Genomic DNA, 15,304 nt, shown 5'->3' on the forward strand with positions numbered 1-15,304 from the left:
TGGCCCAAACTTAGAAAGTTTTCTAGATCCGGGTCAGTTGTATGACATATCCGTCTAAATATTGATATTGGTACGGAGTGAAGTATGAATCAATAATAGATGGTTGACTTCAAAATAATCATGTTTTTTATTTGATAGTTTCAATTAAATTATTCACAACAGTTGATTAATTTTGCAGGTGAAAGTAAAGGCTGAAACTACAATAACATTTTTCTCGTTGTGGCGAATGTACACAGAAAAATATATTTTTGTCTTCTCATTCGAACCATCAAACTATAACAAACTATATATCTTAATTCCAAGACATTCTAACACAGAACTGTCCTCGGCAAAGGGAGATCCTGAACTGTACTTTCTCGTAATAGGATGCGTACTTCAAGACAAACTTTGGTCTCTGGAAATGAACATATAAAGAGACACATATTCCATACGAAGCTCTATACAAAATGAGGGATTCCCAACCATAACCAGACAATTTAAAATTTTGTATAGGGACCCAACAAAAAATATAAAAAAATTCGAGAATGTTCTTGATTCGGCTAAATTCAAATTTATTCCAAATATTTCGAAGCTCTTGTAAAGTCTTCTAATTTCTTGTGTTTTTTCCTTTAAAGTTTTTCTTAAATTTTATGATTATTATCACCATTTTTTTAAATGTTTTTTCGAAATCTTTTGAAATTTTGTAATTTTTTCTAAATTCTTTCGTTTTTTTAAATTTTTAAATTCTTCTAAATCATATAGATCAAGAAAAAAAAATTAGAAAAATATCTGACTCTAAGTGGGTACTGAACCCACGTGGGCTGCGTACAAGACAATCGACGTACCATCTACATTTGGCCGTCCAAGTTGTTGTAAAATCTTAATATTTTTTTGATTCTTCCAATCTTCTAACATTTCCTAAATTAAAAAAAAAATTAAATCCCTTTCATTGTTCTCACAACGAATAAGTCAAATGTTCAAATGTTCCTAATCCGATTCGTTATCGAGCACTCAGTCGAGATAGAAGTCTTTTGTTGTCGGTCCGTACACACTATAGCGACAAATAGTGCTAATCCGCGTTCAAGGTTATTCGCACACTCTACGCCTAGTCGAGGTTTCAGTATTTTTTCCCTTCTTTTGTGTTACGGTTTCTGAATACCGTTAACCAGTTAGTGACCAGTGAAGCAGCGTTCTTCTAGTAAGCCGTCTAGATACCGTTACATACACAAGTTAACCCTCCGGAAGTCGCGCAAATGGCCCACAGAACGAGCAGCCGCTGGTGCGCTAATACGATTTCGCTAGATTTTCAGAGCAGCGTGCACCCAGTGCACTAGCGCGACTTCCGAAAGGTTAAGTATTAGTTTGCGTTTTCCCCTGCTTGGTTCTCTTACTAACGTGCACTGGGCAATAGGCCCGTGCAAAAATGACTTCCCCTGACGGCGGTTCATCTCAAGGTGAGATGGACGTCGAAACAAAATCGGCTCCCCGGCTCAAAGTATATCCGAGCTCGGCCACCGGGCCATTTGTGATCTTCTTTCGGACCAAAGATAAAAAGTGTTTGAATCTGTTGCAGATTTCTCGAGTTCTGACGGATCGGTATTCGGCCGTGACAGAAATATCGAAAATTCGCCCTGATTAGCTTCGGGTTATTGTTAACAGTTTAACTCAGGCAAACGATATTGCTGGCTACGAGCCCTTTACGAAGGAGTACAGGGTGTATATTCCAGCTAGCAGGGTTGAAGTCAGTGTGGTCGTTTCCGATACGAGTCTTAATTGCGAGGACCTGCTAAAATATGGGACTGGCTGTTTCAAAGACCCCATGCTTAAGCCAGTGAAGATACTGGAATGCAAACGTTTGCATTCATCATCAGTCGCAGCTGACGGCAAGAAAATATACGTCAACTCAGACTCTTATCGGGTGACCTTCGCCGGCTCTGCCCTACCCAACTACCTCCTCTTTGACAAGGTTCGTCTACCTGTTCGCCTATTTCTGCCGCGGGTCATGAACTGTACTAATTGCAAACAACTGGGACACACAGCCTCCCATTGTAGCAATAAAACCCGTTGTGGGAAATGCGGTGGGAATCATGCGGATGATTCCTGTGGAAGAGATGTCGAAAAGTGTCTCTTCTGTGGAGGAAACCCACATAATCTTCCTTCATGTCCCGCGTACAAACAGCGCGAGGAGAATCTTAAGCGTTTCCTTCAGGGACGCTCTAAGCGATCTTTTGCAGAAATGCTTAAGATAGCTACGCCACCTGTCTCTACGAACATCTATACCAACTTGTCTACTGACGAAGGCGACTGTGATGAACCCCAGGAGGGAACATCTTCTGCTGTGCCTAGAAGCAATAGAAAAGGAGGAACATTTCTTCTCCCAAGCATTACTGTAAATCCACTGTATAATGTAGATGTACGGTAGATTGTTCTTTCAAAAACGTTTACAAATTCAATAGAATTGCCATGACATTCGGTATTATCACATTCAATGACTATTTCTCAGTTGATTTTACCATAAGAGATTGAACGTTGAAAACGTGACCCCTTAAAATCACTATTTCTCATTTGTCACTTCATACATTGATTTACCGTAAATAGTTTGTTTGCAGCACTTTTAGAACTTTGTATGGCGAATATTTTTGCTGAAGCAGCAAAGTTATTATCTCGTCTATTTGAAAAGTTATGAACGATTTTTGTTGAAAAATACACCATTTTCAAAAATTAATTATTTATTTTACAGAAATAACGCTCCCGCAGTTTTTTCACCAAAAACTACAAAAGTTCCGATCTTTCAAATGAATTTAAAAGATTGAAAATCCATTTGCAATGTTGGAAGATATATTGCTTTGAAAAAAACCATTTTTGTTTTGAAAATCGCCTGTAACTATGCAAACAAAAGAGATAGAAACTTGATTGCCTCGGAAAAAATGTGTATTTACAAAAGTTCTAAAAACCTCTAGAACAAAGTATTAGCGAGAAATTAACACATAAAAAGATGTTAATAGAAAACCAATTTTTAAAGAGCCACCCTACCTTAAATATACATACCTTAACATTCTTGTTGCCATTCACTGCGAAATGGCCCCTCCTTTCAGCGATTGTATCCTTCGATGGCTAATTCATCAAACGAGGTCACGGATTTAATCACTGTTCTACAGTGGAATTGCAGAAGCATTATCCCGAAAATCGATTCGTTTAAAATCTTACTAAATAATTTGAAATGCAAAGCATTTGCCCTAGGCGAGACATGGCTCACTTCAGAAATAACCCTACACTTTCACGATTTTAATATTATTCGCTTGGATCGAGAAGACTCTTACGGAGAAGTACTTTTGGTGATCAAAAAGTGCTATTCTTTCAATCGAATCGACCTCCCATCGACACCAGGCATTGAAGTTGTCGCTTGCCAAACCAGAATTAAAGGCAAAGACCATTGCATTGCTTCCACCTACATCCCCCTAGAGCCTCAGTTAGCCACCGACGGCTTTGCGATATTGCGGAACTCCTCCCCGCACCGAGGCTAGTTTTAGGTGACTTCAACTCCCACGGCACGGCATGGGGTTGCCTTCATGACGATAATCGATCTACCCTACTCCATGAGCTTTGCGACAACTTTAATATGACCATTTTGAATACGGGTGAAATGACATGGATTCCTACCCCTCCAGCGCGTCCGAGCGCCTTAGACCTGTCCCTATGCTCGACATCGATGCGGTTAGATTGCATGTGGAAGGTATTCTCTGATCTCCACGACAGCGACCATCTGCCAATCGTAATTAATATTGCTAACGGTTCAGGGCCACCGAATACAATCAATGTTTCGTATGACCTCACACGAAATATTGATTGGAAGAGCTACGCGTCTGCGATATCCGACAAAATCGAGTGCACTCAAGAGCTTCCTCCGGAGGAAGAGGACGGGTTCCTGGCTGGCTTGATTCTCGATACCGCGATTCAAGCTCAGACTAAACGCGTACCAGACGCGAATTCACGCGGGCGTCCTCCCAATCCATGGTGGGACAAAGAGTGCTCAGACGTGTACGCGGAGAAGGCCGCTGCGTATAAAACCTTCAGGGACGACGGGCTGCCAGCTAGCTACCGACAATACGCGAGGGCGGAAACGCGCATGAAGAGTTTGATGAAAGCCAAAAAACGTAGCTACTGGCGCCGGTTCGTCGACGGACTAACGAGAGAAACATCGATGAGCACTCTTTGGAGTACGATTCGATATGCCAAGAAGGTATGTCCGGATTCCGCCCCGGCACAGATGTACCGCGCCGCGTCCCCTCACGATAACGCGAACGAAACACCGTTTTCGGTGGTGGAGTTCTCACTTGCTCTCTTGTCATGTAACAATAAAGCCCCAGGGCCAGACAGAATCAAATTTAACTTGTTAAAGAATCTGCCAGACTCTGCCAAGAGACGCTTGTTGAATTTATTTAATAAGTTTCTTGAGGGTAATATTGTCCCTCATGACTGGAGGCAAGTGAAGGTCATCGCCATTCAAAAACCAGGAAAACCAGCCTCCGACCACAATTCGTATCGACCGATTGCGATGCTGTTCTTTATCCGAAAGTTGTTCGAGAAAATGATCTTGTTTCGCCTCGATAATTGGGTTGCAGCAAATGGCTTACTGTCAGATACACAATTTGGTTTCCGCAAAGGCAAAGGGACGAACGATTGTCTTGCGTTGCTCTCAACAGAAATTCAAATGGCTTATGTTAGCAAAGAGCAGATGGCATCAGTTTTCCTAGATATAAAGGGGGCTTCTGATTCAGTTTCTATCAAAATTTTTTCTGAGAAGCTGCACCAGCATGGTCTTTCACCGACTCTAAACTACTTTTTGCTAAACTTGCTGTCTGAAAAACATATGCAATTTTCGCATGGTGATTTATCGACATCAAGAATTAGCTACATGGGTCTTCCCCAGGGCTCATGTCTAAGCCCCCTTCTCTATAACTTTTACGTGAGTGACATTGACGAATGTCTTGTCAATTCCTGCACGCTAATGCAGCTTGCAGATGACGGTGTGGTCTCTATTACAGGACCCAAAGCCGTCGATCTGCAAGGACCATTGCAAGATACCTTGGACAATTTGTCTGCTTGGGCCCTCCAGCTGGGTATCGAGTTCTCCACGGAGAAAACTGAGCTAGTCGTATTTTCAAGGAAGCTTCAATTAATGGGTCAAGCTGTTGCTCAGGTTTTAACTTTCAAATATCTCGGGGTCTGGTTCGACTCTAAAGGAACCTGGGGATGTCACATTAGCTATCTGAAACAGAAGTGCCAACAAAGGATCAACTTTCTCCCTACAATAACCGGAACATGGTGGGGTGCCCACCCAGGAGACCTGATCAGGCTGTACCAAACAACGATATTATCAGTGATGGAGTATGGATGTTTCTGCTTTCGCTCCATTGCGAGCATACTTTTTTTTATTAATAGCCCGCCTCTTACCCCCACACCAAAAAGCTCACAAACAGAGCCCCCTGGTAGTGGACACATCAGCTCTCATCGTACAAAAAAAGGTCAGCACAACAAAACAAAGTTACGAATCGCGGAAACGCTGAGAACAAAAAAAATAATACGAGTCCGACAAAACACAAAATTTGACAAGAAGCTACGGCGAGTACCCAGCGGAAAAAAATCCTTTTAAGGGTCCCATCGTAGCTTTGCAGGAAGCTTATAATAATTTAAATTTATTTATTACTTATTGCTAGAAAAAATGCATTTATCGATGGTTTTTATTAAAAAAATGTTAACCAATTATAACTAAAGGAATAAGCTCGATTGGTGGTGAACGAAGTTTAAATTAAAAATTCTCCTATTTTATTTTTTAAAATTAGTTTCAATTTTGCTTGGAAACGAGTGCGACATGTTATTTGCTTTAAATCAGTAGGAAGCTGGTTGAATAACTTAGGTCCGATGAAAGAAATGCGTCTTTGAGCAAGGTTCGTGGATACTCTGGAGTATAATAAATGATTGGCTTGTCTAGTGCTGTGAGCTCGAATGCCTGTTGTAAATTCTAGATTATTATGAGCAATAGTATTATGCAAAGCATTGTGGATGTATATTATTGTTTGGTAGTTAGTCAACCCAAGCAAAGGTAAAATGTTATGGGCATTATTATTGTATAACAAAATAGTAGGGTACATAATTGGTTTTATATAAATAATTTTAAGACATCTGTTTTGAAGCGTTTGTAGCTTTTTCAAATTCGAGATACTGGCACGGCCCCACACAGATACAAGGTAGTTCAGCAATGAGTGGATGTGCGCATAATAAAATTTTAGAAGTACATGCTGGGGAACAAAAGAGCATACTTTACGCATAGCCCCACATAGCGATGCAACTTTTCTCTCTATAGATGTTACATGCTCAATCCAGAGAGTGTGGGGTCTAAGTGAAGTCCTAAATATTTGAAGCAGTTAGTTTCCTAAATTACAGATTGTCCCATTCTTGGGTCTAGATGCACGCCTATAGCTCTTCTAGATGAACGAAACAGCATATATTTAGTTTTTGATAGGTTCAAGGAAATTTCACCAAACTAGAGAGAATCCAGTATCGCTGTTTGCGTATTGCCTTGGGTTGCATGCACTCGACCCATACGATGAGTTTCGAAGTGCTGGCGGACGTCCTTCCACTAAAATTCGATTTCGGGACATCTCGTATCGATTTCTTATTCGACGCGATATTTTGAACCCATTGGTGATTTCAAATTTCGAAAAGGGGGTGGGCGTAGCGTATTGGTAAATCGATTGCCTTGTACGCAGCGCACCTGGGTTCGAGTCCCGACCCCGCACATAGGGTTAGAAATTTTTCATAAGAGATTTTTCTAACCCGAAGAGGCGAATGACCTTAAGGTTAAAACTTCTGTAATCAAAATAAAAAAAAAATTCGAAAGGCTTGTCGAGCTCAATTCTCAAACCCGATTCATGTCGTTGTACTTCGATTACATGGCGCAGAACATTAATTCATCTTCATATAACGTTACCCGTGCTCATCTCTTAGATACTTCAGCTCCAACTGTATTTTTCGACACATCCATGAAGGAAGAGATTTGGATGGAGTGTGTACCTTAGCCGCGATCGGTCGACTGTTTTGGAGCTCCTCGCTAGTCGGTCCAAAATCGTAGTTTTTCGGTACGGATTATCAAACAAAAGTGTTTAAATACGAAGAACGACTCGGTGAACAGTTTTCTTAAATCGGAAGTGGAATTCAGTGGGTTTATTTGAGTTTTTCATCCCGGCGTAAAGTGATTCAAAGCCACACAGCATTAGTGTCAAAAGTGCTTGTCCCGCAATACGGGCCGTCTATTCCCGATGCGGGGAACAAAAAAGTATTTTAACAACGTAAATAATAATAGTGGAGATCAAAAACTCACAAAAAAGTGTTTTTTCCTAGTGAAAAATCTTTCCCAAAAAGTGAAATTTTTTTCGGCGTCACTTGGTGAAAAAAGTGGCGATTCCAAATTATCAGCGCGTCACCCGTAGCTATCGCCCGATAGGTGTCGCACCAATTTCTTAGTTCCACATTCGGAAACCTGCAGGTTAGTTTTTCTTTTTCTTCCGATATTTTTCAAACCTTTTTCGGGTCAGGACCACGTGCGTGGCCAGTGGAGTCTTCTGTATCTGCTGCATGCATACTTTTGTTGACAAATTGCGCTGTACTTGCAAACGTGAGAAAGGATTGCTTGGGCTGTTTGATACGTGAGAAAGAAGCTGGAGATTTTGAGGATATCTGGAGAAGGTTTGGAATGGGACGAAAAATGGATAAGCAAGTATCAGTCACTCGCGTAAGTAGGAGATGAGGAAGGAAATAGAAAAACTGGTATATTTTTCTACAGACATTCTAATTTATATATACAAAAATCAAATAAATACACTAAATACGCGTCGATTTCTTACCTCATGTAAAGAATCGAAAGTCTTATTGTAATGTTATAATCCATTTGATACAAACATTAGAGTAAGGCGGGGCTGGTTGATGGAACGATGACCTCGGAACAGGTCTGGCGCTGTACACGAAATGGGTAATCGGAAAGTCAATTGAGCTAACACCTACCTAAATCCTTGAACCAAGTTATTTGCATGGATACGTTAAAATACATGCAAACATCTTTTTTCTGTAAATCACTACCAGCTAGTGGGAGTTAGGATGGTTAACACACACACACACACACATCCATGAAGGAAGAGATTTGTGGTATCCCGGATCACATTCGCCCACAAGTGGTCCCAAATATTTTGTATAATAAATACCAACAGGTTAACTGCGGCAAAATTTTCTACACTGACGGATCAATTCTCGACGGGTCCACAGGCTTCGGTATCTTCAACGAAAATCTTGCTGCCTCATTCAAACTCAATGATCCTGCTTCAATTTACGTCGCAGAATTAGCTGCCATTCAGTATACTCTCGGGATCATTGACACCCTGCCCGCAGACCATTACTTCATCGTTTCGGGCAGTCTCAGCTCCATTGAGGCCATCCGTGCGGCGAAGCCTGCATTTCCTGGGGAAATACGGGAATATCTGATTGCTTTATCTGAAAAATCTTACCAGATTACCTTGGTTTGGGTCCCGTCACACTGTTCTATGGCGGGCTATGAGAAGGCGGACTCTAGCCAAGGTGGTCGCATTAGAAGGCGATACTTACGAAAGACCAATTTGCTTCAATGAATTTTTCAGTATCTCTCGTCAGAGGACGCTCGAAAGTTGGCAACTTCATGGAGCAATGGGCACCTGGGACGGTGGCTACATTCAATTATCCCGAAGGTATAAACGGATGCTTGGTTTAAAGGCTTGGATGTGAACCTGGACTTTATTCGTACGATGTCAAGGCTCATGTCCAACCATTACACGTTTGATGCGCATCTCCGTCGTATATGGCTTGCTGGCAGTAATCATTGTGCTTGTGAGAACGGCTATCACGACATCGAGCATGTTGTTTGGCTGTGCGCAGAGTACCGTGTTGCCAGGTTCCAACTAATAGATTCCCTTCGGGCCCGAGGTAGATCACCCTATGTTCAGTTCGGGACGTCCTGGCAAGCCGTGACCACCCCTATACTTTTCTTATCTATATCTTTTTGAAAACTATTGATATCCAAGTTTAATACATTTTCCCCTCTCAGTAGAAGTTCATCAGCCTCTCCCTGTATCTACAATTTGGCATCGCTTCACGAGTCTACGATGCATACCTTTCTTGATAACCGTCCATCCAGAGCATCATGACACACTCCACAAGAACATCATTACAGCATCGGAGAGCCAATAATCATCCGAAATATCGACCCTCCCCTCGCCCCTGCGATTACAGGATGGAAACCACTACAATAAAGTGTGCATATCGCCCACAATCATCAACCAGCCAACGAGAATGTCAATTTTACAAAATTTTACAATATGTATTCCACTTCCTACCTTTTTCCTTTACTAACATAAGAGGGGAGCAAGCCGCCCCTAATTACGGCTTTCTCTTCCCCCACTAACACGTGCGATGTACCTTAAAAATGAATTATCGGCCTCGTTAAGCTACCGCATTTGGGCCTAAATAAACTTGGTTATATAAAAAAATCAAATAGCTTCGTAAATCAAGTATTTTTAAGGAAGTTTCACTATATAATAACAAGTTTAGTAAGCAATTTTTTTAGAAAAAAAAGTAAGCGGTAAGCCACCTATGAACCACAAAGTTTATTTTGGTGCTCAATTTCATTGGAAAATTTATCAAACATTATATTTCATACAACTTTGTTGAATACAGTATCGCTACATATTTTTAGGATATAAAATACCGTAGGCTAATGATAGTCAATTTGTTTAAAGTGTGTATGACTACTTGAAACATTTTTAACTTTCAGAAAACTGTTTAAAACAATGAAATGCACATTTTTATTAAATAAGTGATTATAATGTAATATAATGTAATATTGAAACAAACTGGTTGTGTGTCTACAAATATCATTTTCTATCTCGATGAAAGCTTCTCGTGCTCCACAAATTTGTTTAAAATAAAATACTAATAAACTTTTATGCAGCCCCCAAATTGTTTTTCAGAAATATTCTCACTTGAAGGCTACCGAAGACATGCTAGAGTCAAACGCAGAACACCATTTTTATAACTTTAATTATGTTTTCGATAAACTCCTTTTTTTAAACATACGAACGTAAAATTCATTCGGTTCGACTGTTTTCAATTGTGCTTGATTTATGAAACTTCGAATTTTCCATTTTTTTTTAATCCGCTCACTATTCTAAATTTGGATATGTTCGAATCCATAGATATCCAATATTTTAATGTTTAAGAGTATAAGATTCATTTAGTCAGAGATGTATACCAGAAACTGTATGCATTGATTCTAAATTTTTCCATTAAAAATTTAAGAAATAGCTTTGAACCTGAGATCAGATATAAGGTGTCAAACTTTAAATTATTACAGCTGGGTATAAATTTTCAAATTTCTGAATTCCAAAAAGGTAAATCACGTTTCTACTAAACAATTCTCCTTTCTTGAAGTTTTACGACAGAGAATAGATCAGAAAATCCTTATTCCCCTTCATTATAAAAAATTTTTGTGGCCCATGCCAGTTGCTTCCATTTATCTTATTTCGCTTGGTTTATTACTCTTAAAATTATTTCCGTATTTATGTCTGGATTAAATGCATCTATAATTACAGTTATTAAACAAATTGTGCTTCACTTTTCAAACACCTAACCAGATCTTTTCAAATGAGTTTTGAAATAAATCAATCTACAACACTTATTAATATGCTGATAACTGTTTAAAATCTATGCGAAGTGAACTCTGACGCATTACCATTACAAGCTCACGTATTTTTGTATTTTCTGTAGAAATAGTTAGAATACCTCGAACCAAAGATTATCATGTTTATCGATATACTTTCATATCATTATTTACCTTTTAGAATGATATCTGATCAATTCCATTTTGTTTTATTTCAACACGACTTCTTAATACAAAATGGGAAACTACCAAATCTGTCACCACGTCTTTTCGAAATAAATATTAATACAACCAGTAATTATGGATCTAATATTTTCTGTACTTACAGCGAAACGTTTGCCACAGGTAGCGGTCGACTCATCAGCAGCCAAAATACCCTTTCCGGGGGCAACGATAGCCTTGGCGATGCGAGCCAGCTCCTCCTGGACGTCCTTTGGTGGGTAGTTGAAATAGGTAGTCATGTTGATTTGTTTGAGATTTGAACTTCTAAAATGCAAACGAAAAATGAATTCGATTAATTTCGTGCTATTTAAAACTTATCTCAATTCGCCTAGCCTAAAGAAACGGTTCGTGGTGATTACTAACAGATGTAGCTCTGCACTGGTTGCACGAGGGCAATCGACAAAGAGCGAGTCTCGACTAGAAAACAAACGATAACCCCTCGTAACAGTCGTTTGCCAATGCTGACGCAACAAACCGAACTGTAGTCTGACGCGACTCACTTCACGGTTTATTTTTGTAGCGCGCGAACCACCGCGTGCACAACTGCGCACATGCGTAGGCACCGACGTCATCGTTTTGGTATGAAAAAAGTTTCATGAAACATTTCACAACCGCTACATCACTGCACTGTTGTGTGATCACGATGACGATGCATATCAGAACAGTGTCGCAACTAGCGACGTAGGTATAACCCGCGAGCGATTTGAATTGTGACGTGTCGTTGGTGTCGTATCTCACATACAATCAAACCACCAATCATCTGAATACGCACGGCTTGTTTTCGTATCACTAAACCTACTACCAATTGGTCAACAAACTAGTTTCATTTGATTAAAAATTCTTGCCAAATAACTGCTATCGCACACAAACAGCGTCGTGTGGTATACCAAGCGAAAGATAAGACGAAATGAAGTCTAGAACATAACAGACCGGGGAACCAGTTTCGCCGATTGCGTTTTGTAGCACAACGAAGAACTAATTAACATATTGAACCCGGAGGTGTGTTTTTTCGCTTGCTAGACTTGTTTGTCGACTAGTTGCTCTTTTAGGTGATAAGGTTCCATTTTTGAAGTTGAAATGTTGATAGTAGTTGCCAACCGAAGTTTTAAATTTGATTAGTAAATCTTGGAGTGGATTTGTGATAGTGTAATTTCCCGCGTCGAATAATCGAAATATTTAGAATGAAAAATTGCGTAACATTACATCAACTACGAAATTGTTATGAGATATTTTACAATATTTTGCTAAACCAAGTTTTTTTAAACCGAAAATATATTGTAATCTTGTTATTGCTGGCGATTTTTAAGTGGTCGGGTCTAAAACTGGCCTATATTGGAAACATATTCCGCTATAGAAATCATAGAAACAGTAAACATTATAATCCATTTCAAAACAGACTGAGAAGAACCAGTGAGAATCGCCGAATACTCATGAACTCATTGCATTGTTGCATTTTTAGTCAATAGTACTAATATACACCGCCAATCCAAAGTGAATAACTAGCACATTTTACGTCTTCGATGCACTTATTTTTTGGTTTATAATGAACTAGCTAATACCCATCGCGCGTTGATGCGACTTTCAACGAAATAGGAGGAAAAAACAATTTGTTCCGAGGCGCCATCTGGCGAGCAGAAAATCCCAAACCAATAGCACCCAAACACGCTCCATAACGAATGCCTACTATGTATACATTTTGACGGCAATAAGTTAAGTCGTTTGGGAGTCCATAAATCATATACATACAAACATTGACATTTATATATAGAAAGAATAGATAATCGATTTAGAGAACACATAGAATCCGTAACTAAAAAAATCGGGAGCTGATAAAATTGGGACAATACTGTAATAATAAATGGCCAGAATTTTAAGTAACAATTAGTGTTTGTTAAAGCATAGGAAACAAAATTATACTTTTGAACAGAATTCATCAAAATTAAAAATGCTGATTTTATACAGTTCAGTAAAATTACATAATTTTCTTTTCAGTGTTGAATTAAAAAAAAAATTTATGTATGTTGCTGTATTGAGACGCCTACTGCCACTCCTGGTAATTGTGTATCGAAAACAAAATCTGGCTCACAACTTCCCACTCCCCCTTATCATTTTCTGAGCAGTGTGGCAATCTATCGTAGGTACATAGCGTAGTCTGAGTACAAAACGTGGCTTGAGCTAGGGCCACGAAGAACGGAATCAAATGATACAAATGACAAAAAATAACTTCTCTGTGTTGAAATCGCATATCACTTTTATGAAAGCAGATGGATGACAAAAAATTGCTTTTTCTCTTTTCCTCTTGTATGTAAGGATCGAGTTTTATGAGAATTCGAAAATTTTTGTGCACTCTGAAAATAGCCACCTAGCGGCATTAAAAAAATTCAGAAAAATTAGGATTTTTTATAGAAAGAGAACTATATAGCTTTTTATAGCGCAGATTTGAGTACTAAATTGGATGGCATAATTAGATTTTGTATATAAGGTCTTGTTTTCAAGCTATACACTTTTAAAGTCAGAATACTGAAATAAATGTTCAAAAACAGTTTCTTCTAAAGACCTCATCATTTCACAACCGTCCACTTTGAGAGTTGTTTATTTTAGAGGAAGTTTGATGTCAAAATACAACGCATTTGAAACAGTAATTTTGATGATTATATTGGTGATTATTATTAGTGATGGAAAATTACTTCTCCAAAATAACTTTTTAGATACTTGGTGTCTTCAGCAGTTCACAGTGATATTTGAATCAACTTCGTTGAAGATATGAATATTGTATATATACAGTATATTGAGATATAAAACAATATTTACTGTATTTTTTCAAACCCAATTTTAATAAACATAAATTTTGTATTGTAAGTTTCAATGAAGAAAGAAAATATGAATTTTGCGATCTAAACAGCTTTGCAGAAGGTCAAACGTATGTAAGAGTTGTCATAAATAGTAAGATTAGCACAATTTGCTTAAGTAGCTTTTTTTCTGAATAACCTTATATATCTCGATACCTTGAATATATAGAACTCTCAAGTTTTCAACAAAGTTATTTGGAATAGCATTCTCAATAACTTTGCTGAAGACATCTAATCTCAAATTAGTTTTTTTGTAATTTCTCATAAGTATAGGAGGATTAATTACCAAAATTGTTTTTCAAAATATGCGCTCTCTTATGTTGTAAAACTTCTATCAATCCTCTAGAGTAAAAAACTGCGATTTTTTTAATTTCCTCGGCCTTAAAAGATCATATCTTGAGAAGAAGATCATGTTTACAAAATGTAATTACGCAGTTCATTCCAGCATTTAGATATACACCATACCCCTCTTAATTTTCAATCTTGCTGGGTGGCTATTTTTTATTTGAAAATACAAATAATCTTAGTCATTTTCCTTCTACCTCGGCAAATAACGCAAGTTGGTTTTTTGTCGAACAGTGTTATACCATGTTCACACTACAGAGTTAAAACATGTTATAACAATTAGCAACAAGAAAAATGTCATCAAGATAGCGTTAAAACACGTTTTAACTCGTAGTGTGAACGTAGTATTATACTGTCCATAAAAGCTTAAGAGTCCCATATGGAAAAACAGCAAGCCGAGAAAAACGCTGTTCAAGATTTACATTTTCATTGACCCTTGCGGGTGGGACAACCATGTTTTGGCATTTTTTCGATATTTTCTTAACAAACCTGGTAATCTTATTTGTGCATTCAGTGGTGATACAGAATATAATCCAACAGATAACTCATTTTCGACAAAAATCCATATGGGATGCCTATGCTTCTATGGGCACCATAATTAGCTTCAGATTCTGGGATAAAATTTGTTACGGAAATTGTATTTCGACTTTATGTCATCAGAATCCGACACTTGCTTATTGACAGGACTAATTTCCGTTCTAAGATTATAACAGATTCGCTCTAGAATACTTATCCGTATTTCAATTTCACTGCTTTCATTTCTTTTTTGCCAACAAAATCGATACAGTAGAACCTTGCGCCAATTAAAATTTAGCCACATTATCAGACACCGCACAGTGAAAAAGTATCTAAAACAAGTAAAGCTTAACAAAAAGTATGTCAAGCTCAAGCTAAATCAATTGCTGATATTCATAATAGTTTTTTTCGGGGCTTTTTGCGTTTACTGTTGAACTTGACCCTAAAGTTTGTGAAACATGGATCTTCTCCTTGAAAGTAGGCTGAATGCGCCTGATAAAAAGTAGTATTTTTTATGTAGAACCATCCACATAATCTATTGCAAGTAGTTAGAATGAGGGTCAAAAATGTAAAAGACCGGCTCTACATCTAGGAAGAAAGAAGTGATATCCACTATTAATTTGTTCCTAACAAACCCAACCTAGAAGTCATG

General features: G+C 38.4%; 1 protein-coding gene across 3 annotated transcripts in view; it reads right to left on the reverse strand.

Annotated features, from left to right (window-relative positions):
• LOC131684464 (fructose-bisphosphate aldolase) overlaps nucleotides 1–15,304 on the reverse strand; it is a 110,278-nt gene that overhangs the window by 87,062 nt on the left and 7,912 nt on the right. For all 3 annotated transcript variants that reach the window (XM_058967372.1, XM_058967370.1, XM_058967371.1), the window contains exon 2: nucleotides 11,047–11,206. In XM_058967372.1, the coding sequence (XP_058823355.1) occupies nucleotides 11,047–11,181 (135 nt within the window). In that variant the 5' untranslated portion in view covers nucleotides 11,182–11,206. The remainder of the gene's footprint in view (nucleotides 1–11,046; nucleotides 11,207–15,304) is intronic.

Source organism: Topomyia yanbarensis, chromosome 2, assembly GCF_030247195.1.
Source record: "Topomyia yanbarensis strain Yona2022 chromosome 2, ASM3024719v1, whole genome shotgun sequence".
NCBI lineage: Eukaryota > Metazoa > Arthropoda > Insecta > Diptera > Culicidae > Topomyia > Topomyia yanbarensis.